At 41.2% G+C, this 27,675-nt stretch overlaps 2 protein-coding genes across 2 annotated transcripts; one reads left to right on the top strand and one right to left on the bottom strand.

The window, feature by feature from the left end:
- Window positions 1-669: 669 nt before the first annotated feature.
- On the bottom strand, window positions 670-11,737 carry ca7 (carbonic anhydrase VII; the record flags this gene model as incomplete). Its single annotated transcript, XM_080528879.1, has 7 exons — window positions 670-792; window positions 3,414-3,569; window positions 4,026-4,088; window positions 4,319-4,414; window positions 8,328-8,446; window positions 10,668-10,865; window positions 11,701-11,737. The coding sequence occupies 7 exons, from the start codon at window positions 11,735-11,737 to the stop codon at window positions 670-672; spliced, it is 792 nt and encodes a 263-aa protein (XP_080385005.1).
- Window positions 11,738-12,833: 1,096 nt separating this feature from the next.
- On the top strand, window positions 12,834-24,248 carry nae1 (nedd8 activating enzyme E1 subunit 1). Its single transcript, XM_080528870.1, has 20 exons — window positions 12,834-12,894; window positions 14,006-14,109; window positions 14,212-14,272; window positions 14,377-14,407; window positions 14,500-14,571; window positions 14,868-14,947; window positions 15,061-15,170; window positions 15,368-15,477; window positions 15,940-16,002; window positions 16,134-16,197; window positions 16,339-16,430; window positions 16,803-16,862; window positions 18,977-19,110; window positions 19,420-19,495; window positions 20,234-20,273; window positions 22,059-22,145; window positions 22,439-22,531; window positions 23,022-23,136; window positions 23,436-23,485; window positions 23,595-24,248. Exons 1-20 carry the CDS (start codon window positions 12,845-12,847, stop codon window positions 23,702-23,704), a joined length of 1,602 nt encoding a protein of 533 aa, XP_080384996.1. The 5' UTR covers window positions 12,834-12,844; the 3' UTR covers window positions 23,705-24,248.
- The last annotated feature ends 3,427 nt before the right edge of the window (window positions 24,249-27,675 follow it).

Here is a 27,675-nt window from a genome sequence, read left to right as displayed (position 1 = left end):
TAAAGGGGGTTTATGGCAACTAGGATGTGAATCCATACGCCATAGCTCGGCTCACTATGGATCATGGTGGATCAGCACTGAGAGGCCTTGGACTCAGACGACTAGTCCGCTAAGTCACATGGTACAGAGCGCTGGAGCCATCGTCCAATGGTAAACCCCAGCACAAAGGGGGAAAGATATAGCACCATGTATAGAAACGATAACAGTCTCAATAACAACATTCCTGAACATACTGCATGAGAATGGTGGACTGGGGGTAAGAAATGTTGGTTGACTAATGCTTTTGCAGAAAGAAATGGAGGGACATACTGTATTGACATTATATTTTCCTTTTGTTTGCATCACACTCAATTTACGGACCAACACATTTGCAAACCACAATATGTGATAATCCCTGATTCCTGTAGTACCTTTATACAACATTGCAATGTGATAAACTTACATTCATGATATTTCTTCTAATTTTAAGAGCTACCTTCCTTTATGACAAACTCCAACCTTGATATCTGCACCGTTCTGGCTTCCAGTAGAGAATGCAGTGTAATGATTCTTGCATACCTCCTAAGGTTTTCAGCAGTAGAAGAAAACCCAGGCCAGGTTAACTTAAACCCTACTAATCAGACATTCACTCTGGCATATAGTAGTATTGTCCAGGTAACTCCTATCACGTTAGTTGAAGGACGCTCGCACTTCCCTGCCTTTCAGGGGCTGAGGGGGTCGGAAGTTGTTCTCCATTCGCATCCTCTGCTCCTCCTCCTCACCACTGAAAAGCAGCATCCTGAATTTACCCATCTGTGTTGAAAATAAAGACAGAAATGAAAAATAAAAACAGCTCTGTAACACTAGGCACACACATATAATGCAAGGGTCTAATAACTAGGGCCTATTTTCGATAAAAAATAAATAAATAAATAAATGTTTTACAGAATTCCTAGGAAAACAATGACAAAAAATGCCCTTAATACCGATTAGCCCAAAAATAGCTCAATAATGACATTCATTGATAAATAGGACAACATTTATTTATGTTATGTCTACAGTATCTCAATAATAACATTCATTGATAAACAGGACATTTATTTATGTTATGTCCACAGTTACCTGTACTGTGCCAAATGAGAATGTTTAATGCATTGCGTATTGATCAGTGCTTTGCTGTTCTAACTTTTTGTGACACAGTTTGCTCATCCACTGAATTATTTTTGTTATACTCAAGTTATATTTCATTTACAAAAAAGATACACAAATGAACTGTGAAAAGCACTCTTAAATATAGTGTTAGAATACCCCCTGCACTTTCTGATTGATGACCACTGTCATTTCCAGTAATGGTTTATTCCAGCCCTCCCTCTCCCCAAGACAAACATGATCAAAGTGGTACATTCTGATCAGTTCACAAGAGTAAACAAATCCACCATCAGTGTGTGACAGGTTAGCTAGAATGTCTAACTCTGAAATGCTTAGATACAAGCTAGCCATGTTAACTAGTGAAATAAGTTATTGGTAAATAATACCTTTTGCTGACTCCTTATGCTGAATAACTCTATTGTCCAGTAACACCTTTCAGTTGAAGTCCAAAGAGCTAATGTTACTTTTCTAAATTCAGCCATTTCATTAGTCACTCCAGTAACAGCAAATCCCACTGGCAACTGTATTCATTCATAAGAATTGTTATGGCCATAGTGTGGTTGTGTGTGTGTGTAAACAAATATATGTAAACATATGTAAAAGGCTATAAGAGGCCAATATCGGACGATAATATCGGTGTTCTGACATATCTGTCAGGCTGTATGCTCCAAGTAAAGTTTTACCAACACCTTTTAAGTCCCTTGCTGCAGTATGGAAGGGGGAAAAACAACATAATACCCTGTTACATAAGAGGGCTTCCCTGCTGAGTATCGCCAAAGCTTTTCACAATTAAAAACCCACCAAAACACTTCACATCTATCCATCCATCATGTTAATCAGCCACAGGGGATCAAAGGCTTCTGGCCTGGAGCCTTTCACTGAGGGCATGGAGGAGGGAGCACAGCTAAGGCCCAGGACCGTGCCCACGGTTAACGGCTAGCCCGGGGACCAAGGTATGCAGACAGCATGCCGGTGGGGCCCAAGCTGACTTTAATTAAAGTCACTGTGGTCAGTGCAGAGAAAAACTGGGAAGGGGAAGTCTAAACAGGGTCTCAGCACCAGGAGGGGATGTGGAATGGCATGTTATTATAGTCACTTCTCCTTGTGAACAGGTCCGAGTGTAGCACGGCACTGCTGGTCGTTACAGACCACATCTGTCACTAAACAATCAACCAACCAACCAATAGATCAATCAACCAAGATTGCTCTAGATCCAAAACTCATCAGTAATTCACTAAACACAATCTGTACTGTAGCTATATATGGCTGACACTAATACATCTAATTGTGTTGGCCTATTGTCCCAAGGCTGCAGTGGCCCAATTTCTCAAGTAACGAGAAAAAGAGTTTGAGACAGGAAAAAATCTGGCTAAATATAATAATATATATAATATGAATATCTAGCAATCTGTGCAAGGCAGCAACGTGACAAATCTTGGTCAATCTGTGTCACAAGCTTGTTTGGTAATACACACTGCGTGATTTGTGACCTGGAATCACAAAGTAATCTAGAGTTACAAGGATTACAGGACGGTGCTGAAGCACTCTCCCCCCTTCCCCCCAGAGACAGAGGGACTTGTGGTACTCTAGCCACCCAGGCAGTAATCCACCATAGCTCAGTCTCCTACCCTACAGACCTGGGTCGAAATTGTGTTTTTTTCCAAATACTTGGTGCGCTTGATTTAGCACGCTTGCAAACCCCCCATATCTAGTGCACCAAGTGAACTAAACTAATTTGGGTATGTAAAGTCAAACAAGTACTATTTCGAGGCTCAACAACACTCTAGTTGTTATGTCCAGCTCGGTCAACTCTGCGATAGAGTAGGTGCTAAAGGGGGAAGGAGCTTCCTACTCTAAAAAGCACATACATATTTGTTTAGAATCTCCTATACAAAATAAAGCTCCTATTGTAAAGTAATTATACTTAACTAACGTCTCCACATCTTGTAAATTAACCAATATCTTTTCTGTAGTGTTTTCTTTTCACAATTCTGAGCATTATTGACAATGTTTACGTTCTGACTGGAAAAGGAACGGGATCCTTGATATGCCCTGAGGCTCTGTTGTCACATTAGCTCTAGTCTTGGGACTCTCTCCAGTCGTTCGGCATTGACAAAGAAGGTCACATCCATCACTACTGGAGTAGTTCTCCTTGCATTTAGACAAATGTGTGGTAAACCCTTTCCACCAACCACAGATTACCATAAGCAAACATATTTAAAATGTGGTAATACCCAGGTGCCATCCCATTGTACCCTACCAGTACCCTGAGACAGCTCTCCCACCTGTTTCTCTGAAACTATGATTGGGTCCTTCAGAATGATCCAAGTGACACTCTCGTGAAGTGGTGGCGTAGTGAGTGACCCGGGGTAGGTCCAGAAGTGGAGGCTTTTGGGTAGGAGGCACTTAGGATTGAAACCTTTGAAATCTGCAACGCTTCCCTGAGTGAGAAAGAAACACAGACAATAACTTCAGATATCCTGATATGCTTCACTTGTGTGTGAACAGGTGCTTTCAGTTGACGTTGTAAAATAGCTAAATTAAGCTTCTTTACGAGTCATTGTGCCATTATGCTGAGCACTTTACAAAGAAGATAAATAAGTTATAATCAGGGTTGGGCCGGTACAAAATTGTGGTATCAACCTCAATATGACCTCTAACCCTAACCCGGACCCTAAAACCAATTCTTAGACAATACTCTATTTGGGTAAGTCATGATAATCTACATGTCTATATTCAAATGTTGTTGTCGGTTGGTCTCCTGTGCCCACCCCCGTCCCCCACATACGAAGATAAATTGCCAATGTACCGATACCATTGCAATGACCATGTGGAATTACAGATATCGCTCACCCCCAGCTCAATTGTCTAGTTCTTAAACATTTGTTCACCCTTACCTTAAACTTCACCATGTACATAGCATCTGTTATCTTGTGTAGCCCTCTATGCTCGTCACCTGTCTAAAACAAAACACATAACATGTTTAACATGTTTATCTCCACATCCAAACAACCCTTATAGAAATTGCAATACATTGCTGTAAATGTATTCTACTATGAAAAAAAATAAAAATCATTAGGCCTATTTAAGGAATATATTAAAATTGTCATATCAACTAGTGATCTATTATTTCTATTTTTATATTTTGTGTGTGTGTATAGGAGGAAACTGGGGTGCCGTAAACTCTTACTTCTAAGAAGATGCCGAGGACTGCAAGGCCATCAGGAGCGGCAGCTGCCTCCCCAAATGTTTGGTACTTGGCTGCGTTCCAGTGAACCAGATGAAGCTGCAGGGGGATGACAGGGCAGCTGTGTTACAGGCAGGGCTGTTACTACCGTAGCAGACACAGGTTATGACACAGTGGTTATGTCATAATCCAATTGCATGTGAGTTTATGATAAATAAATGGTAAATTCTGCAATTTGCTTTATTGTGTAAATGAGCACTTTTTCCTCTCTCACCTGCTCATAGAGTGAAAAAAGCACACACTCAAATCTGTGCAAAAATCATTATTTTATTGCAAACTTCAGGCATAAAGCAGTGACAAGTGAATGCAGTAGTATAAAGGGTTCAACAACATCACTTGATTAGCCAATGCACAACACCTGTGTCAAATATTTCACCTAGTGGCTGGACATCAAGGGAATTGTAGTCTCTCACCTGTCCACAAATAGCACAACTTTGCGCCACATATGTTTACCATCATTACCCTATGAGGTCACACTATCAGGTTCTTACTGTATCCACTTCAACATTTCCCCGCAAGGCATAAGAGAGCTGTCAATGTCTAGTATTGATTCTAGATTTTGCATTTGAGCAAGCTGCAACATTTGCAGGAAAAGTGCTATACAAATAAAAGTCTGCAATTGGTGTCTGTCAACATGAAGACCAAAGAGATGTCCATGAAAGTCAAGGAAGCCATTATGAGGCTGAAATATCAGAAACATCCATCAGAGAATTTGTTAGTCTGTCAACAGTATTGAAAAGGATGCAGGCGTTATTAAAATTATTGTTCATGATCTTGATCTATGAGAGAAAAATTATTGCCTGGCGCTTCTTATTTCTAAATTATAGTGTTTAACATTCTCTTTACAGATATCATAATGGACTTGATGGTTTGTTTTTCTCCATCTGCGCTCTGCTTTACGACATTCTCTTTTTTGGGTCTTTACAGATGGGGCAGTTCTCCAGGGAGCTTTTTGCTTACCAGAGATGCAATTGGACTTAATGGGAGCAATACCATCAATGTTTTGTGTGATTTTTAAGTTGAATGAGTTAACTTGCATTGAGACAGCTTGTTTCTTTTTTTGGGAGGGACATTAGCAAAGTTGCCACAAATATGCATCCATTCAGTCCATAAGTAGTTTCAGAGCCAAGATGCCGTTTTCTAGCTGTTGAGCTGGAACAGCTAGAACGGATATATAGGATTCCTCCTGACCCGTACATGGGCCATGATTACAGGCAAGCCTGTGCCAAGCACCCCAAGTCAGGGAAGGTGCAGAGAGAAACTCAACCAACCAGTTCCTCTTGTGCTTTATACAAGGTCAATCAATTGCCAAAAGCATTTTCCCAGATAACACAAAAACATGGTTCTTTTTGGGCATTATTTATATTATTATTAATGTGTAGATTGTATGTCCTAAAAACCATGTCTACAGTGTGAAACTGAAATATGAACATGCTTTCTTGCCACATAGAAAGTATAATATTTTGACCCTGGAAACCTGTTAAAAAAATATTTGTATTTACCTGAACTGGGGTACATAGAAGAAAAAACAACGTTATAGTTTTAAGGGTAAGGATCGGGGTTACCCCTGCCTTGTGTGAGCACATTGACACGCTCTCACCTCTGATGCGTAAGTCTTCCCACCAACGGTATGCTCAGAGCCATGGCAACCTTTGCCGCTCCAGTGGAAATTAAACAGTTTGAGCCGATAGGCGTTGTCAACGGATTCTCCAAATGTTCTGAAGCAAACTTCAAACATGCTTCAACATGGATTGGATTGGCACTTCATTGGATGGCACTTCATCAAACAGTAAAATAATGACCTCAAGCACATTGCCATGGCAACTTTATCAGGGCTAAAAAGTGGAGAGTTATAGACTGGCCAAGTCAATCATCAAATTTAAATCAAGTTTAACATGCATTTCATTTCCTAATGATAGGATTTCCACAAAAAGGCCTTGAATGAAACTGAAAATGGCTGCAGTACAGGCCTGGTAGGCAGCTATTTCAGGCAGTTATTGCTTTGCAAGGGTTTCTAAATGGTGAACCCAATCTGAAAAACAACATTGAATTAAAGCTGAGAATCTGTACTTTGACCACATAATAATTGATTGATTCCAAATCCAAACTGTTTGGGAGTGTAGAGCTAAAACAAGACCAAATGGTTCCTCACAAATACCCATGGATTTGTGAGGGAGACATGAAATGCATTGATGTGCAAGATGTAGTGGAGGTGGAGTGCCATGTGAGGTTAGTGAAGGTGCATGTGCAAATAGGAGCATGGGGAAGACCGTGAGGGAGAGGCATACAAGGATAAAAAGAAGAAGAATTTTGACCGAATCTATCAAATTATTGATATAATAATATGACTGAATTGCATTGAGACAGCTTGTTTATTTTTTGGGAGGGACACTAGCAAAGTTGCCACAAATATGCATCCATTCAGTCCATAAGTAGTTTCAGAGCCAAGATGCAGTATTCTAGCTGTTGAGCTGGAACAGCTAGAACGGATATATAGGATTCCTCCTGACCCGTACATGGGCCCTGGTCACGACCCGGATTACAGGCAAGCCTGTGCCAAGCACCCCAAGTCAGGGAAGGTGCAGAGAGAAACTCAACCAACCAGTTCCTCTTGTGCTTTATACAAGGTCAATCAATTGCCAAAAGCATTTTCCCAGAGAACACAAAAACATGGTTCTTTTTGGGCATTATTTATTAATGTTTAGATTGTATGTCCTAAAAACCATGTGTACAGTGTGAAACTGAAATATGAACATGCTTTCTTGCCACATAGAAAGTATAATATTTTTATCCTGGAAACCTGTTATTTGTATTTAACTGAACTGGGGTACATAGAAGAAAAAACAATGTTATAGTTTTAAATCAAAAACATTCACCAGCAACTGACCTCCTCTAACTATACATCACTTCACTCAACTCCATATGCTCCCCTCTCTTCGCCACTATCCAGCTTTGTACTTTCCACTGTCGCTGAAATTTCTAGTCTCATCCGTAAATCCAAATCATCCACCTGCCAGCTTGACCCCCTTCCTACCCACCTAGTTAAAGCATGTCTACCTTCCCTCTCCCCTTTAATTACCGGCATAATTCATTCCTCCCTTACCTCTGGTGTCGTCCCCTCATCTCTCAAAAACAGGTGCAATAACCCCTATTCTCAAGAAACCTGGTGCGGACCCCAACCACTTGAATAACTTCCGCCCAATCTCTAACTTACCATTTCCCTCCAAGATACTAGAAAAAACAGTCGCAGCCCAGGTCCACACCCATCTGAACAACAATAATCATTTTTTTTTAACAATTTCAGTCTGGTTTCCGCTCCTCACACAGTACAGAGACAGCCATGGTCAAAATCACAAACGATCTCCTGGTGGCAGCTGACTCTGGGCTCTTATCCATACTCATCCTCCTTGATCTGACTGGAGCCTTTGACACCATCTCACATCACATCCTCCTTGACAGATTAGCTACCATTGGTATCACTGGCACATCCCTCACCTGGTTCAGATCTTACCTCTCCGGCCGTACTTTACTTTGTCCAACTCAAACACTTTCAAATCACAGTCCCTTCCCGTCCTCACTGGTGTTCCTCAGGGCTCTGTCTTGGGCCCCCCGTCTCTGGAACTCTCTTCCACAAGACATCCGCAACATTGACTCTCTCTCCACCTTCAAATCCTGCCTTTTTAAACTGGCGTATTTTTAACTGATTGTTGTTTTTAAGTCTTTTGTTTTGTCTTGTTTTGTTCTGTTTGTTTTAATCACTGTTTGTACTTCATGTGTTGCTTGTTTTTAATTATGCTCTGTAAGGTGCCCTTGAGTGCTTTTAAAGGTGCCCATAAATAAAATGCATTATTATTATTATTATTATTATTATTATTATTATTATTATTATTATTATTAAGGGTGAGGATAGCGGTTACCCCTGCCTTGTGGGAGCACTTCGACACGCTCTCACCTCTGATGCGTAAGTCTTCCCACCAACGGTATGCTCAGAGCCATGGCAACCCTTGCCGCCCCAGTGGAAATGAAACTGTTTGAGCCGGTAGGCGTTGTCAAGGGGGCCTCCGCTGATCACTGTGGAGATAAGGGAAGGACAGTTGTCAGTCATCTGTGCCATGGCAGCGTTGCATGCCCAGTGCCTGACATGGTGACACTGCAGCACAACCGGCACGCACACAGGCGGGCACACGCACGCACACGCACGTGCGCACGCACAAACACACACGGAGAGACAACCGCTGCCAGGGCTCATTTAATCCCTCCTTCTAAGCTGAGACAGCTGACTGGCACAATGACAGACATGTTAGCCTACAATCTTAACTCTCTAAGTTCGATACACACAGTACTACTGCAGTCTTAAACACTCAGATTAACTAGGTACTTCAAATCAATAAGCTGATCTGTAGTCAATCATGTGACCCTTCACTTACAGGGTTCTTTGGCATGTCCCTGTAGTAGAACCATTTGAGTGCCATGTTGAACCAGTGGCACCAAAACAGGGTTCTTATATGGGTTCTCTTCCAGGAACAAGTGAGAATTCGGATAAAAACACTGAAGAATAGAAAAAGGACTGGACGGGTTAAGAATAAAGACATACCTTTATTCCCCAGTACATTTAAACAGATTTAAATTAAATAGCCACCAAATCCGTCTACACAAGCTGAAGAACTCTTTTTGATAGTCGGTAGAATATTTTCTTCTAAGAGTGTTTGGAAACCAGAGTGGAGTCTGGGAGGGAAGCAGAGCTGGTGACAGTGCAAAGCAGTTTGTCATCCTTACTGCAGGGTGCTAGGTAAGTCAGCACAGTAAGTGACAAAACCTGTCTGATACCCCTGGAGCCAAGCCAACACACACACACACACACACACACACACACACACACACACACACACACACACACACACAAACACACACAAACACACAAACAAACAAACCCATCATTAGCTATAGACCATGTCATGCAGAATGAATCTTTTTGGTTTCTGTGCATTTTGCTTACACAGTTATGTGCTTTAGCCAAACAGCCATATTGCTGTCTTATCATCTATAATGATGACTTGTTGGTTAACGTGGACCCAGTTTAGAAGCATATGACATAACCTAAGAGATTATCTGCTGTTGTCAGATGAGACGTCTGCACCAGCAGACAGACACTCCTAGAGTTAAATGCTGGCTTTACTAGCCTCTATAATACTCATTGCACTGGGTTATGATGGAACCAGCCTGATGTGACGATGATGACGCTATGTTGACCATTCTGTATCCCTTCACATACAAGTCTGAAATTCCTCGTCATTGAGACCATTTGAGCATAGGGCGATGCAACTATTTTGCATTACTATCAATCAACCCAATTGTTTTTTGCTGCTATATGTTTGTAGGTTTTCCAAAAGCTAGTTTTTATGTTTAATACCAGACTGATATGTGCGGAAAAACATAATCTGAACTATTGTGCGATTAGGATAGTTCTACCAGGTTGTCAGACTAATACAAATGTCAGTGTTCTACCCATCATCCACATTTATAACCACACATTCTGACCACACATCCTGATGGGTAGGCTATGCAAATCAAAACCTAGTACATTTGCATTGTAGTGAAAATCTAGACAACTAGAATAGCTTTTTTTGTTGTTGTTGAGGATATAAGGTTTGATTTAGGGTGGTTTACATATGTGAGTATACAATAAATAGGCTGTGTAAATAAGTCATTGCTTTTTTCCACACATTTAAGGTAAATTCATTTATGGATAACATGAAGCCCAAAATAATAATATTACTGTATTCATCATGATGCTTGAGCAATCATCTGAGTTTATGAATACCACAATTGTGTCTATATTCATAAAACTTGCATCTTTGACTTGAAAGCCCTACTACCTTGCTGTAATCTACTAACCCACCCAGGTGTCAACCGTTTCTACCCACAGGCCATGAGACTGCTCAACTGCTATCCAACCCCCCCTTATGTAATATGGTAACTGGGCAGTACCCAAAGATCTAATTTAATGAAACTGCAGAATCTGTCAATTGAATAGACCTACTGTCATGAAAACAGTGAATGCTACTACTGAATAATCTTCACAATTTCCACTGGCTTTTATATACTGTATGCTGGCTGTAAAATAGAAATACAAATGTATATCAAACATTGGCTATCAACATGACTAGAGCCAACCTTTACCTTCCCACTAAGGTACCCTTTGGCATTGCATATCATAGCATGTCTGCATTACTAGCCGAGAGAGGGTTTTCTCTTGAGGGAATGGTTTGATGTTCTCCCCTCTGTTGCTCACCTGTTCTGTCATCCGAGTCATCAAACTCCACCACCACAGAGTGGCCATTGTTGGAGATGTTGATGGAGGTACAGTGATCGTAGTCTAGAAATAGGGGAGGAAGGTTGGCATCATACACGGTCTCACCAGGAACAATGTCAATGGGAGACTGGCGATTGCCCTGGGCGATGGGGTAGTCTTTGTGCCAGGCATCTGGACCTAAGGTAAAAAAATAAATAATGAATCACTCATGAATGACTTGGTCAAAAGATTGATTGAAGACATTGTAAGGATGAAGAAGAAGATTCTGCAACAAGTGAAACTGTGAAGGTTTTTTGCTGTCACTTGACTTCACCTCAATCTTTCATTCAGTCGTGTCCATATAGTGAGAGGGGATGACTGAATAGTCCTCCGTCCATACATCTATTGACCTATTCATCTTAGCCTCGCCTAAAAACTGGCGAGCTGAGTTAAGGTTAAAATAGGGTGACATGCAGTCATCCCCTTTAAGGATAATTGGCCTAATCTCGCATTAACAGTTATTTTAACATGAGCTCGTCTGAGAATATCAGGAATCCCTCGTCCAGATAGGCAACACAAGAACGTTCAGCAGTCAGTAACCTCGCATAAGACATCTAAACAAACAAACAAACAAACAAACAAAATAAATAGCCTATAGAAATGTCAGACTTGTCAAACCGTGACGTTAGAAGTATAAGGTTCTATCTCCGTCTAGGGTAGTTCAGAGATATTGAGCGTCAAAGTGTTTACATTCCATTATGTTTGGTGCGATGGAACCTTTGTATTTTATGAATTACTAACTCAAAAATGTAAACATTTAAAAAATAACACCACACGGGCATTAATAAACACCTAATGGATCAGATTATGTTAAAAAAAAACTCAATTTTGACAAAAATGGAGATAGAACCTTATAATTCTAACGTCACGAAACGGAATGTCACCAGCAACCCGGAGGAGCGTCGGCGCGCAGCGTGCGTCCTAACTCCTAAAGTCAATCAAGTTGATGCTCGATGTACCTGGAGCAACTTACCGTCTTCCTCTCCATATCCCCAGTGATGCCCTGTCATTGCGTTTGGAGTTCCCTAGATTTGATTCCAACTCACAGTCCAGAAGACTGCACGGAATGAGAATGTGAATGATGTGCAGTGGAGATCAAGCACCGGGCGCGTGCTAAGATAGGTTTTGGAGTAGAGGTTGAGATGGAAGGTTGTGGGGATAATCAGCGGCGAATGGGAACGGGAATGAATGATCCTTTCTGCCACGCCCCCCATTTAAATCCTCCTTGCCCTTGATAAGCATGTGGCCATTGCTAAAGTATACTAGCTGGCTGACATACCAAGTGATCAGGGGTATTCCATCAACATCGCTTAAGGAAAATCCAGGTTTATTGTGATAAATCTCGCGATTTTTTATTTATTTAAAAAAAACTCAGTTTACATGAAGTGCAATACAATCTGTGAATCACATGTCACATATTCCTTTGACACTACATATTTTGTTACTACATATTTTGTTGGACCTGTTGATGCGATAGGCTACTAATTCACATCGGCATTAATGACAGTTACACAAACATGCTGAATATGCCTAACATATTTTTGCACCTTGCACATAGAACCTTGTTTTAGTGTATTTTATCTGTATTTGATCTTGTTTTCTTTTTTACCAGTGTTTTCTCTTTTTATCTGTTAATAAGCACTTTGGGCGGCTGTTTGTCGTTGTAAATGTGTGCTATATATACTTAACGTTACTTACTAATTACTTACTTACTAACACCATACCTTCATTTAAGAGGACATCGGCTGAATAAAGAAAAGCATAGTAACCTAGCAAATCGGTCAAACCTGGCATTGTGCCGATTTACTGAATCACACTTTCAATGTAAAATCTACATTGAAGATGCTTTTCTTTCTTAGGCTTGTGTCTGGGAAACCACGACGTACCCCAAAAGATGCCACAGGTTGAGTTCCTGTAAACACCTGTGGACATTTTTTTTTTTTTTTTTTACAAGTTTGAAGTAAAACACTAGCAAACTGCTCCCCCTGGTGTCAGATCTACATCGAAAGTGCATCTTTGAATTTCTAACTACATGTAGCCTGACCATCTTCGTCGAATCTGCCAATGGGAAACTGTGAATGTAACAATTTACCCCGGCGAAATTGTGGAAGTGCACCATGGCAGCTACCAAAGCTTCCAAAGAGCAGAAATACGACAGACAACTGAGGTATTTAATACTAGACATGTTGTAAAAAAAAATCATAATTGTTATTTAACATGACGCATATTTCTCCAGACAGGCTAATGCCGAAAGAACAACATACATGTATGTAGCCAGTACAGCTAGTAGCTAGCAACTGTATGTAGACTAGTCTCGTCTGTGTAGCCTAACTCCACTACAGCAGACTTGTGTGTATGATGACATATCTTTGACATGTTTACAGGGATAACAATGTCAGAGATACAAAAGTCTGTAAGCTAACTAACGTTCTACCACCGTAGCCAGCCCCAGACATCTGAGATTTTGGCATTTACATTTACATTTTTGGCATTTAGCAGACGCCTTATCGTGACGTTAGAATTATAAGGTTCTATCTCAATTTTTGTCAAAATTGAGTTTTTTACATAATCTGATCCATTAGGTGTTTATTAGTGCCTGTGTGGTGTTATTCTTAAAATGTTGACATTTTTGAGTTAGTAATTCATAAAATACAAAGGTTCCATCTCACAGAACGTAATGGAATGTCAAAACTTTGACGCTCAATATCTCTGAACTGCCCTAAACGGAGATAGAACCTTATAATTCTAAGATCACGTTATTCCAAAGCGATTTACAATCAATACATTTGAACACTAAGCATGAGAATCATCAGTCCACCGTTGGTAGCAGGAAGAGTAATCCAGCTCAGGCCCGGGGCCACTGATAGAAGGAGAGACCTTCTCCTACTGATGTCAGATGCACTCAGGCTGGCAGGCAGGATGTCAGGCTGGCCACTGGGCTTTGCTATCTCTCTATCAGATACCTGTCATTGCAACTGGACTTGATAGCCTACTACACATTTAGACAGCTGCAGTATTGTACTATTTTGGATTGTACTGGTATAGTAAAGTCAATTTCACTGATGGCTGGTTCCTTATTTTTCCCATCCGTCCATAACGTATCTTCCTCAATAGTTTGCAAGGCTACTCTTCGTGGGATGATATGTGGCTAATATAATAGTTAATGGAGTAATCATAATATTGCTCTCTTCTTTCTTCACTAAATGAGACTTCTGTTTTTCCTCACTAGATGGCAACATTGATCTTTGTAACATGATGCTTTTTGACTCCTTTTTTAGGCTGTGGGGTGACCATGGCCAAGAAGCACTTGAAAACACTCACGTATGTCTAATTAATGCCACAGCATCCGGGACAGAAATTCTCAAGAACCTTGTGCTTCCAGGTAATGCGTACAGCAACACTCTCTAAAGTCTCGTTGTATGTAACAGCTTATTTGTAAATGGCTATCCATCGGTTTCTCTAATGGTATGAGTCTCTTTTACAGGCATTGGGGCATTCACCATTGTTGATGGGCATAAAGTATCAGGGGAAGACGTTGGAAATAAGTGAGACAGTGATTTTGTTTTTGCACGTCTGTCCTCAATTTATCGAAAATGACTGTGTGTGCTTTTGATCTCTGAAATGATTGGTTCAATGTTCTCTCTTGCAGCTTTTTTCTTAGCAACAACAGCATAGGAAAGGTATGCCCAGCTAACCTTACACTCTCTCCATAATTGATCACCATGAGGTCAATATGACTTTATTAACTGCTATGTCATTGTTTGCATCATAGAATCGAGCCCAGGCTGCTACCGAACTGCTACAAGAGCTGAACAGTGATGTGTCGGGCAACTTTGTGGAGGAGGTTAGTGTTGGTTGAACCTGTAGTTGTCCCTGAAGAAGCTTCTTAGAATCGTATAGATTGACTCCATTGTATGTTTTATAAGTATAGAGATCTAGTCATAGTCTTGTTTTTTAATTCAGACACGGGGTAGAACACAAATAGAATTCAAATGAGTTTTTATTCTATGGGGCAGACTTGCCACAAGCAACACTGGACTAATAGATTTGCCATTCATTATTCCCATCGCCATCATAAAGTGATAGACACCAGAGTATGTGCTCTAAACAATCACTAAAAGTGACTTTGATTCCCCATAGAGCCCAGATAAGCTCTTGGACAACGACCCAGAGTTCTTCGACAGATTCAGTCTGGTGATCGGTGTTCAGCTGCCAGAGAGGTGGGCTTCTCCTTTAATGTTTTTCATTTGCTTCATCTTAATTATTACTTTTACAAAGTTAACTTGCAAGCTGTCTCTGCTTTAAGACACATTGGTTTCTGTTCTTTCCACAGCACTTGTTTGAGACTGGGGTCAGTCTTGTGGAGTGCAAGCGTACCCTTCCTGGTTTGTAGAACATATGGCCTCATCGGTTACTTGAGACTGGTGGTGAAGGAGCACACAGGTACAGGAACATTTGCGAGTTACATTCCTAGTGCTTTATCTGGGTAGATGAAGGACGATCCAGGGATCCCAGTTAGCCTTTTCCCTTTATCTGTAGCATAGTGTTGTCACTCCTTGATCAAAACTGGGTTTCAGTGCTTTCTTGCTGCTAATAGACAACACTCAAAGTTGTTGTGTATGTGATCACTCCCTCTCCAGTGACGGAGTCCCATCCAGACAATGCTTTGGAGGACCTGAGGCTAGATCAGCCCTTCGCTGAACTGAAGACCCACATCCAGTCCTATGACCTGGAGGGTATGGAGAAGAAGGTGTGTTTGGGCTTTCATGTCTGAGACATCTGGAATTAAAGGTCGCTGTTTGTATCTTAGCTGTACATTTTGCTCCAGTGTTGTTGGTGTCTAAATGTAGACCCTATAGGGATGATGTAGAAAACAGCACAGCCTAACAGCCATAGACATGGGTTAAAGAAAGTCTTAAAAAGAAAGTTCTTGCTTCAAACCTTGCATATAATTGAATTGTGATATTATGATAACAGCAGGGTAGCATATTACTATTAGGTTTACTGTTTTAACTGCACAGGGGAAAAGTGGTCATACACAGATGTTTCGGCAATTTTGACTTCTTGAGTGTGAACCTCTCTGCTTTTGTTTTCACAGACTACTGGTTATACAGACCAATAAGAACCCATTCAATTATGTTAGAGCACCATCAGTCTTCTTCTTCTTCTTCTTCTTCTTATGATATGCTCCATTCTGTCATGTGTTCCCCAGGATCACAGTCATACTCCATGGCTCATCATTGTTGCCAAATGCCTAGAAAAGTGGTACAGTGAGGTAATACATCTATCTCCTATCGTCTTGTCCTCCCAGTATCTTTGGAGAGCAGAGTTGGCAATGAGTTCAGATACAGTTATTTGGAACTGAGGGCAGATGTTAGGTATTGATACAGTATTTTGTTTCTGTAGCACAATTTCCAGTTACCTAAGAACTACAAAGAGAAGGAGGCCTTCAGACAGCTTATTCGGCAAGGTATTTCATTTGACATATTTTAGATTTTCACATTCAATATTGTCGTTTTATTTTAGGTTTCTGTATACACTACCATACTCTGCACATGCCTGACTTAGTGATATTATTGGTTTGTATTCTCGTGATGTTTGCTTCCCTCAGGAATCCTCAAGAATGAAAAAGGCGTTCCTGAGGATGAGGAGAACTTTGAGGAGGCAATCAAGAACGTCAATACGGCCCTTAACCCCACCAAGGTAGCTGTCCTCATATCTCTCACCGCATGCCCCATAGCTCATATATCATGCATTATCGGTACCTGCCTCATACTCCACCCCCTTCCCTCATACCTCGTACCACATAGCCCTAATTCATACCATATACCACCTACCCAAACCTCACACCCGATACATCATTCTATCCAACTTGTACCACATATCTCTTTTTCATACCACATACCTCTACTTGATACCACATGCCTGTATACCCATATACCTTCCTTGTTCTTTGTATCTTATACCCCATACTTCCCTTTCAACTTATCCCTGTACATTGGCTTTACTTGAAGATGCAGGTGCATGAGAACACTGATAATTTGTACTTTGCTAACCCTACACTCACCCCTGTAGATTTCAAGTACAGTTGATGACATCTTCAATGGAGAGCAATGCAACAACATTACGTCACAGGTGAGTCCCCGGCACTGTCAAGAAAAAACTCCTGGCCACAGATTTTTGTTTCGTTTTTTCCCCTTAAAAATCTCATTTGAAAGGTATAAGCAATATGGCAAAAATAAAGAAATAAAATAACTGCAGTCCATTTACCATTTACAGACGATATCCACATTACAAGAGGCTGCATTATTGGCCACTCTTTGACGCTCTGCTCAATAATACAAAAAGTCATGGACACAGTACATTATGTAACAAAAACAGCATAGTCAGTGATCATTTAAAATGTTTATTTAGAATTCATACATTACATTTATAACACTACTTTAAAATACTACAAAAAAATACTTTCTAAAAGAGCCAACACAAAGTCAATAATATTGCAATTAAAATATAACAAATTAATTCTTAAATTAAATTGAATGATACATTAAAGATAAATGGGATGTTTAAGTCCCCATGTCCTAATTGAGTTCTTGAGACATGGTCTCATAGCCTGAGTAGCTTGCAGTTTGGGTGGACCACTGGTCCATCTCCCCGGTCCCTGCCTCTCTTGTTGGGGTTGGGCAGAGCACTGCTGGGGCCAGGCTGAGGGTTGCTAGGGCCAGGCTGAGGGTTGCTGGGGCCAGGCAGAGGGTTGCTGGGGCCAGGCCTGCCTCTCTTGCGGTTTGGTTGGACCACTGGTCTGTCTAGTACCCAGTCCCTGCCTCTCTTGTGTTGGTTGGGCCGAGCACTGCTGGAGCCAGGCTGAGGGTTGCTGGGGCCAGGCAGAGGGTCTGCTCTAGGTCGATCTGAGAGAGAAAGTTCAGAGAGCCAGGATAGAAGAAGGGTGATCTCCAACACCAATGGTCTCTCTGGCTGCTAGCAGGGCTCCCTACTCTTGGCCCAGCAGGAGAGAAGTCCCAAGCTGCAGACCAAACAGGACAGGCATGTAGATGCTCAAAACTTATGAATAATTTGCTTACACAAACAAAACCAAATAACAAAGATTAGCGGATAAGGGAGAAAATAAAGTTTAGCCCTTACCTGACAAGTCAGTGTCATCAGAGTCACTTTGGGGCTCCTTGCCGCTGGCAACAGTGGAGTAGAGGCCTGAAAGAGCAGTCTGAGACCTGTAGAACTGGAAGGCGTTGGAATTCATAGTATTGCACGACTGCATTTCACCAGCAAGGTTTGTGGTTTGAATGTAGCTTTGTCTGTCTTTCCTGAAAAGAACACAGTTGGAGTGTTCTGTTTGGTTCTGTTTACTAGGAAATCCAGAAAAAGAATCATAGATTTTGATAATTATCATTGAAGTGTGTTTTCAAAAACTTAAAAGATGCAACTTGTCTATGAAATATTGTTGTAGCAACCACTCATTCCATCAGCATGACGACCATATAAGGCAAAGAATGTATGTCACAATAAAAAAAAAAAAAATATATAGTGGAATTTCAATCCCCTCTGTAATGCAGGTTATAATATAATATAATTTGTTGTGTCTGTTGAAGTATATCCTATTTAAAAACACATGTTATTAGTGTTAATTGTCCATACTCCCCCTAAAACAAACATATCAGCAAGCCTTACGTGGAAAACATATTCGTTTTACTATGTCGTGTGTGTGGAGTACGGCACTATCGATGTGCAATTCCATATTGCAAGACGCTTGTGACACTCACTCAATACAAAATAAAAAATTACACTATACAGCACTTCAAATTAGACATTTGGGTTTTCCAGAGCAATATAGACATATGGATTTTTATGAATGAATAAACTTGTTTATTGGAGTTTGCTTTACCTGAGTGCCTACTGAAGTAGCTGAATTTAGCAAAGTTACCTCGTTGAACTGCTGTCAATTAGCACAGTTGCTAACTAACAGATGTTGACTGAAGAGCTATTCTGCATAATGAGACACACAGTAAGGTATTATTTACCAGTCATTTTATTTCACCCTTTCATTGGGCAAGTGGGTGTGACAACCATCTTTAATACCTATTTAATACTTCCAGACCTACTGAAGGGGCAAGAGGCTGTTTCTGAATAGGGCCTATGACCTGCCATGTATTTATTATGATTGAAAAATCCCTTGATTGTTCCAGTCGTAAATTCAGTCAAATCTGGTCTGATTGTGTTTCTGCTGTGCACAGACTCCATCCTTCTGGGTGATGACGCGAGCCGTGAAGGAGTTTGTGCAGAGCGAAGGTGGAGGGAACCTACCTGTGCGTGGCAGCATTCCAGACATGATCGCAGATTCCCAGAAATTCATCAACCTCCAGAATGTGTAGGAGCCATGATTTACATTCATTAACGTTGGCAAGCAGCCACCGTAATTTAATTAAAAAGTCAATGCTCGCTTTATGACTTTTATAGCAAGCACAAGGCCAACTCAGCTCAGTGCTTAGGAGACAAGGGCATATCAAGGAGAGGACAATTATTAATTAATTACAAAATGGAATAATAGCATGTGCCAAAGCATATGATACAGAGATTAACATGCTTGTTTGTGAGTCCCTCTGCTCTAACTCTATTTCCCAAACATAGAACATACTTTATGCTGGTAATGTGTGCTAATGTAGGCATGTGCTTTCAGTTACAGAGAGAAGTCCATGCAGGATGCAACAGTCGTGTCCAAGCATGTTGAATCTCTGCTGCAGTCTGTTGGAAAGGTATGTCGACCTTTTTTGCAAGTTTGAGGATTTCATTGTACTCACTTTCAATACAATGAATGGTTATTCTGTTCATTTTATTGGATAGTGGTAGTGAAGGTAGACAGGAAAGTAAGGAGGAGAGGGCATGTCAGCAGTGTATGGTCCGGATTCGAACCTATATGTGTGTGCACTGAAGACCGCAGTGCTAGACCACTGGACCACCCAAGGACACGTGTTGTTTTCATGTAATCTTTTCAACAATGCAAATTATATTCTGATATAATCTCTTCAGTTTGTGTTGGAAAGGGAAACAAAGAGATCAGGATTTTTCTATGCTGTTTCTGGGGAGAAAAAGCCAGCTAGCAAGCTCAGCCATAGGCTAGGCCTTCAGAATTTAGATAGAACTCCTCTACATTCAAATCTATTACAGCAAAATGTTGGCGTAATAGTGACATTTACCAATCACATTGTGACTTGCAATGCGTAGGACCATTTAAAGCAATAAATATAACGACTTCTGTCAATTACAGAGAGCACGTTTTTACCAGCGAATAGTGAGCAGCCACTTGCCGTTTTGGGAACACCAGCGTGCAGTGCTGTAACACTGACAAGATAATGCTGATCTTTGGCAAACGTGCTCCCACTGTAATTCAGTTGACCAGTGTTAATTATTTCAATTTCCTCATCATCGTTAAAACCTAGACAGTGTGAATTGATATCGGATCTTATTTTATTTTCTCTCTCTTATTTTCAAAGCCTCCAGAGAGCATTTCCGAGCAGGACATCAAACTATTCTGTGAGTATTATAAGGTTCTACACACATGCACGTGTGTGGTCATACATCATTTATCAATAACATGAATCGGAAGTGCCCTATGATAGGAATGTAAATTAAATATTGGCTGCATTCACAAGGACTACCATAATACAACCTCAATTCCCAAAAAAGTTTGGGTGTTGTGTAAGACTTAAATAAAACAGGATGTGATCATTTGCTAATCCTTTTTTGACATATTTTCAATTGAAAACAGTACATATTTAATGTTTTACTTCATCAACTGTGTTGGTTTTTATATGCTTATTCTGAATTTGATGCCAGCAACACCTTTCAAAAAAGTTGGGACAGAGGCAACAAAAGACTGGGAAAGTTGAGGAATGCTCAAAAAACACCTGTTTGGAACATTCTACAGGTCAACAGGTTAAGGGGAAACAGGTGAGTGGGTATAAAAGGAGCATCCCTGATGCTCAGTCATTCACAAGCCTGGAGGATGGGGAGAGGTTCACCACTTTGTGAACAACTGCGTGGGCAAATAGTCCAACAGTTTAAGAACAACGTTTCTCAACGTACAATTGCCAGGAATTTAGGGATTTCACCAACTACAGTCTATAATATCATCAAAGGATTCAGAGAATCTCTGCCCGTAAGGGGCAAGGCTGAAAACCAGCATTGAATGCCCGTAACCTTCGATCCCTCAGACGACACTCCATTAAAAAGTGACATCATTCTGTAATGGATATTACCACATGGGTTCGGGAACACTTCGGAAAACCATTGTCAGTTAACACAGTTCGTTGCATCTACAAAGACAAGTTATTTCTCTACCATGCAAAGCGAGAGCCATATATCAACAACATCCAGAAACGGCGCAGACTTCTCTGGTCCCGAGCTCATCTGAGATGGACTAACACAAAGTGGAAAAGTGTGCTGTGGTCAGACGAGTCGACATTTCAAATTGTTTTTGTAAATCATGGACATTGTGTCCTCCAGGCTAAAGAGGAAAAGGACCGTCCAGATTGTTATCAGCGCTAAGTTCAAAATCCACAATCTGTGATGGTATAGGGGTGTGTTAGTGCCCATGGCATGGGTAACTTGCACATCTGTGAAGGCACCATTAATGCTGAATGGTACATACAGGTTTTGGAGCAACATATGCTGGCATCCAGGTGATGTCTTTTTCAAGGACATCCCTGCTTATTTCAGAAAGACGATGCCGAGCCACAGTCTGCATGTGTTACAACAGTGTAGCTTCATAGTAAAATATTGCGGGTACTAGACTGGCCTGTCTGCAGTCCAGATCTGTCTCCTATTGAAAATAGGTGGCGCATTATGAAGTGCAAAATATGACAACGGAGACCCCGGACTGTTGGGCAACTGAAGTCGTACATCAAGAAAGAATTCCGCTTTCAAAAATAATTAGTGTCCTCAGTTCCCAAACGCTTACTGAGTGTTGTTAAAAGGAAAGGTGATGTAACACAGTGGTAAACAACTTTTTGGGAATATGTTGCTGGCATCAAATTCAGAATGAGTGTATATTTCCAAAGAAACTATAAAGTTGATCAATTTGAACATTGTTGTCTTTGTACTGTGTGTTCAATTGAATCGAAAAGGATTTGCAAATCATTGTATTCTGTTTTTATTTACATTTTACACAGCGTCCCAACTTTTTGGGAATCGGGGTTGTAATCTGCATCTGTCTGTCTGACTGTCTTTCTGTCAATATGTAAAGCGTCCTGACACAGAAAGATGTTCCTTATAGATGCATTAATTTGTCATGATAGTCTGTGTGTGTTTGGTCTCCAGGTAAAAATGCAGCTTTCCTGAGGGTGGTGCGCTGCAGGTCTCTAGCTGAAGAGTACAGTGTGGAGACCGTGAATAAAGACTTGATCAGTAAGTGGCAGACGTTGTTGAATGGACATGCTCCCCGGGTAAATGTGTGTTGTATTGGTATTTGAAGCAACAATAAATACTTTCTGGTACTTACCTCACAACACAATTGAATTAGTTCACTCAAACACAATAACTTCCTTTTTTACCATGTCATTTTATGAGGTAATTTCTGTAAAGTATGGTGCTACACGATTGTACACCAATCGTGTATTTGACTGACTACTCTGCTTTGGAGCTCACAAGTATCATGTGTTGTCATTGTTACACACTAAGATGCTGTTGTGTCCTCTCAGCGTCCTGCATGGACAGTCAGGACAGTGAGATGGTGCTGTACATCATGCTCCGCTCTGTGGACCGCTTCTACCAGCAGCACTCCCGCTACCCAGGTAAGGCCAGAATTGGCCCTTACTTGTACTTACTACTTACATTTTGATACATAAAAAAAATTAGCAGGTTAGCAAGATGTGCAACTTATCAAAACATTTTTAGAAAAATATGAAAACGTACATATGCTACATTTTCTAATGGCCTCAAATATGTGCATATCCTTGTAAACAAACGTTACGTAAAGGCCAGTGCTCGATCTTGACACCAGATTTTATAAATCACTATGGTTGGACCAAAACTGCTCTTCACTGAATGTTGTTATGTGAGTGTGATGCCTTTCATGCAGCTGTATTGAGGACAAAGCGGTTAACTACTTGTCGTGGCTAGCATGAATAATGATAACAGGCTAATTCTCTATGGGGTGAAAGATATTGTAATAACATTTGGCAGCCACCTTTACGGCATCGAGTTATCCTTATCCTCCACTTGTTTAGGTGCAAGTTACAGAGGGGGAAGTGTAACGCATTTGATGAATATCTTCCCTCCCAGGTGTCTACAATTACCAGGTTGAAGAGGACATTAGTAAGTTGAAGCTGTGTGTTAACAGCCTGCTTCAGGAGTACAGCCTCAACGTGAATGTGAAAGATGACTACATCCACGAGTTGTGAGTTTTGTCCTTAAAGCGTCAGCACGTTTTACTGAATTTGTGAAGTAACATAATCATTGCACACAATGCACTCGATACCTACAGTCTATAGCTCGTATTTAGCTGTGAAACATCATGTACTGTACTGCAGCTACCAGGTATTCCGTGCTTGTAATTTACCCACAGCCTTTCCATTATTTGTTTGATGGAGTATTAGAGCCACAGAATTATAAGAACATGAACACAATAACTTGTAAGGATTTCATTATGATATGTGATCAGAGGATCATCTTGACTTCGTTTTGCTTTCTCAATAGCTGTCGCTATGGCGCTGCCGAGCCACACACTGTTGCATCGTTTTTGGGAGGTGAGTTTCAGTCACCTTGTATAGGGTCCTATTGTGACCTATGGGAAGCTTGTCAAGCACTTTGCGCCAACGCAGATCCTCAGTATGTTTTTCATGTTTATTTCTTCAGGATCAGCTGCACAAGAAGCCATCAAAATCGTCACCCACCAGTTTGTCCCCTTCAACAATACCTTTATTTACAACGCCGTGTCTCAGACCTCTGCCACGTTTCAGCTGTGAACAACTGCAAATCCTCTCAATAAACATGCACTTACTGTACCCCTTCTGTAAACCATATGAATGGAATATAGCAGCGTTTGTGTTCATAACTGTACTACTGTCTGTATCCACAAATTGTGTATGGCTGGGCGAGGTCAAAGAAAGTTTTGATACATAAACTGAAGGAAGTTTTTTCAGGATTTGAATGTGTCCTTAGGCTATTCTGTTGTTGTTTCGGTAGTGGGCACACAGTTATCCACTGTGGGAAACATGTTTTACCTGACTAATTTCATATCATAAACATAACACAAATTCCTGAGCTGCTTGAAAAGTAAGCAAAATTATCAACCTAATTTGCCTGAATTTGGCCCATGGCCCATAACACGAGTTGTGCTTTGCCTGACTCTTACTGGCTTCAATATGACCCTGTGTTGATTCATTCAGTACCTAAGCTCTAACAGAGCTGGCATCAATTCTATGATGATTAATTGAATAAACCTAACAGGATATTCATCTCCATACCGTTTCCCTACAAGTTCTGTAATGTTTGTTTGTTTGTTTGTTTCTCCACTCCAGTTGAGATTATAGACCATTTCCTGGGGATGGGTGGGTTTGCCGTTCATTTCTAACCGTAACCCGTAATGTCTTCTGTGGTGAGGGACAATTTGCTGACTACTCTTGGAGCAGAAACTGACATAAAAATCTTGTGGATGGCCTCATGTTTTGTTTTTTATGAGAAATGTATTGCAGCCTAAAAATACCTGATATTAGAATGTTAAAAGTGAGTAAGTTGTACTGAAGGCTATTATTGTTATTCAATTCTTTTCACAAACAGTAGAGGGAGCCCTCTCCTATGTTTCTGTGAAACTAGGTGTCTGGTCAACAGAGACTCAGTGTACCCTGATTGAGTGAATTATCCTTGAATGGTGAGTATAGTACACACTCTAGCAATATCATTAGCTATAGGATGTTAATGAGAAGCCTTCCTAAATCTGTCATGTTGATTAGTTACCACCATGTTTTTGCAGTGTCCCTGGGAACATGTTATGCTGCTCAGTAACATATAGAGAACATTTATGGGAACATATAATCAGATCAAATGTGTTGCAGGCAGGGACCTATGGTCATATTTTGGATACTCTGGGCCATTGTTATGTAATTGTGGTTTTGCTTTTGCGTTTGAATATGGCCTTGTGTTCAACATAGAGAGGGCACTGACATGTTTTTCATTTGTTGTGTTTTGCCTGCAGCTTTTAGCTCAGTGGAAATTCGCTCCCAGCACATTTTTTCCCTATAAGACACCCTCCTCTCCACACACACACACACACACACACACCACCCCGTCCTGAGAAGGATGGTGTCTATCTTGGTGCCTGTGCTGGTTTTCCAAAAAGTCTTGAAGCTATTTCCAAACATTTCATCTTCTGCCTGTTAGATTATCATGTTATTATCTTATGTTTGAAATGCTCTTTTTATTTAACCAACAGAGAGGTTGATCTGCATGCACAGCACCTTTAAGCCAATAAAGCCGGAGGAGTGAATACGAGATGGCTGCTCAGTTGGTTTTTATGGCCTTCACTCCTGGGACGTGCTATCAATCATACTTTGCCAGGAGTCGAATTACAGGGGGCTCAGGTACCCCCATTACAGATCAGCCCCCCCCACACACACACACACACATTAACACGTTTCCTAACATTTTTTACATCAATGTAGGCACTACATGACTTATATTGAGCACCCAAGTCAATGTGTAATTTGTGCCCTTAATCTGAGTACAGGGATCCAAATCCAAATGTCCAAATCCTCACAACTTATTTCAGTATTTGTCGGGATATCATTCTATATCTCAGAATCTGCACCGGAAATCACTCGTTGCCCGTAGCTATATTCTCTGATAATCGGGTACAGACCTGACTTTCTCCCCACGGTGGCAGTCTCTGTGACTGGTAACACTTTCCAGTCCTTCTGCAGCAGCAGCAGCTACCTGCGGCTTCATAACCTGTCTGCTCAGATGTGATGCCACACTTCTACATTCCCTTTGGCAGTTGCTTTATCTTGAAGGACAAGTTCTTCCCCAGCTCTGGTGACAGCGGGAGGGCAGGGAACATCCGTCAGGGCCCTAGCCGGTGTGGACATGTGGGGCCGGACCTGACAAGACCAGCACTCCACAGTCCACGCAGCTGTGTCAACATAACCCTTCATGACGGTGTGGAGCGAATAGTTTCAAACATGCAAAGATGGCTTCAATTACCCATCAGTGCCTTTGTCTCACTCTATCAGGGCCGGCCAGTCGCTTGTGTCTTCCTAGATACTAGGAGCCCACGTAAGGCCCTACAATGTTCAGCTATTGTAAAAGTCTGTACTGATAACAACAATACGAGATGGCTACCTACACCGTTGTGCAGATCTTATTGTTGTTAAGATACAATAATGTGAGATGTCGTGATGTGCTTGACAATCATATCTCACTGTCACCGTGGTGGCTCTGTGTCTGTCTAAGGGCGGCAGCAGTGTGTGTTTGTATATTGAATGTGCATTTGTCTCTGTTGTGAGACTGCATTCTAAGACATTGTATGAGTCCTGGGGCGGCTGTGGCGCAGGAGGTAGAGCCGCTGTCTAATAATCTCACGGTTGGAACATCGGCGGTTCGAGCCCCGGCTGGCCACATGTCAAAGTGTCCTTGGGCAAGACACTGAACCCCGAATTGCTCCCAGTGAGCGGGCCGGCGCCTTACATGGTAGCTTGCCGCCATTGGTGTGTGAATGTGTGTGTGAATGGGTGAATGAGAGGCCGTTGTAAAGCGCTTTGGATAAAGGCGCTATATAAGTTACATCATATTGGTTTCAATTCAGTAACAGTGTATCTCGCCCATAATGTTCCAGAGTAATGTACACCTCCTACTGTTTGCAGAAACACTGTATTTCACAGTAGGAGCAGCACTGTACATGTATTAGTTTGTTGCAGACCAGTCTACTGTATACACTGACCCATAACTACCTTTTAAGGTTTTTATGAATCATTTCACATTCCAATCAGCGTTCCTCTCAAATTCCATTCGAGTGCCTCGAGTTAATGGGGCCCTACTGTCAAAACAAAACTCAAAACAGTTTGTTTCAGCTGTTGCAATTACAACGATTGATTTGGACATAATCCCCTAGAGCAGCGCACGGAACACAATGGAGCCATGATCATCTCCACCTTCCTAGCATATGCAACAGAGCAGCTACTTCATTAATATGGATGACCAATGCCAAGCACTGGGAAGAAACACACACACACACACACACTATGCCATTCCTCACAGGAACACACTCCCACTCTGGACAGAGGACAGAACTACCCCACCATGCTCTGCTCCCATTTGGCAAAGGCTGCTCATCTCACGAAAAAACAAGGAAAGCCAGATTGAAACGTCTGCAGTAGAAAATGTTATTACTCCAATCACAAGACTAGTGTGTCACATGGAACATACTGTACTGTAATGGAATTGGCCTAACTGGTTCTTTCTGCATGGATATCAGAAGATCAGCAAATGCAGCATAGTATCGTAATCTACTGGATTTTCTGTGTTAAAAGTAGACGGTAAACACGTTTCCATGGGACTGTGGGAATTCAGTCAGCTAGTAGACAGGCGGTAAAATACCAGCGATGACAATTTTATGAGTAACCCCCTCAATCAATCGTCATTTGCATAGCACTCTTTCATGTTCCCTTTGGAATAAATGCATACTTAATTGAACTGTTCAGAAAGAGAAGCGGATGACTGGCATATGTCCCATACTGTAGATGTACCTTACACCAGAGGTGAGGGTTGGCGGTGTATTCTGAGTGAAACTGTCATGCTCCTGAGGCTTACTCATTGTGACTTTGTAGCGACACGAAAAACTATCCTCTTTTCACATGCACATACAGTGCGAGAGACATATAGAGAGAGACACATACAGAGAGAGAGACATATGGGCCGGTTTCAGAGACAAGGCTTAAGCCTA

Source organism: Nansenia antarctica, assembly GCF_963989245.1.
Source record: "Nansenia antarctica genome assembly, chromosome: 4".
NCBI classification, from domain to species: Eukaryota; Metazoa; Chordata; class Actinopteri; order Argentiniformes; family Microstomatidae; genus Nansenia; species Nansenia antarctica.
The sequence above is the reverse complement of the archived record's forward strand: the minus strand, read 5'-3'. Positions and strand labels throughout refer to the sequence as shown.

What these genes read in the sequence shown, in the direction of transcription:
- nae1 (XM_080528870.1), top strand. Translation starts at nt 12,845, where the DNA reads ATGGCAGCTACCAAAGCTTCCAAAGAGCAGAAATACGACAGACAACTG. An exon ending in TAGAAAAGTGGTACAGTGAG is followed by an intron (nt 16,003 to 16,133) that starts GTAATACATCTA and finishes TTGTTTCTGTAG; the next exon opens with CACAATTTCCAGTTACCTAA. An exon ending in TGTTGCATCGTTTTTGGGAG is followed by an intron (nt 23,486 to 23,594) that starts GTGAGTTTCAGT and finishes TTATTTCTTCAG; the next exon opens with GATCAGCTGCACAAGAAGCC.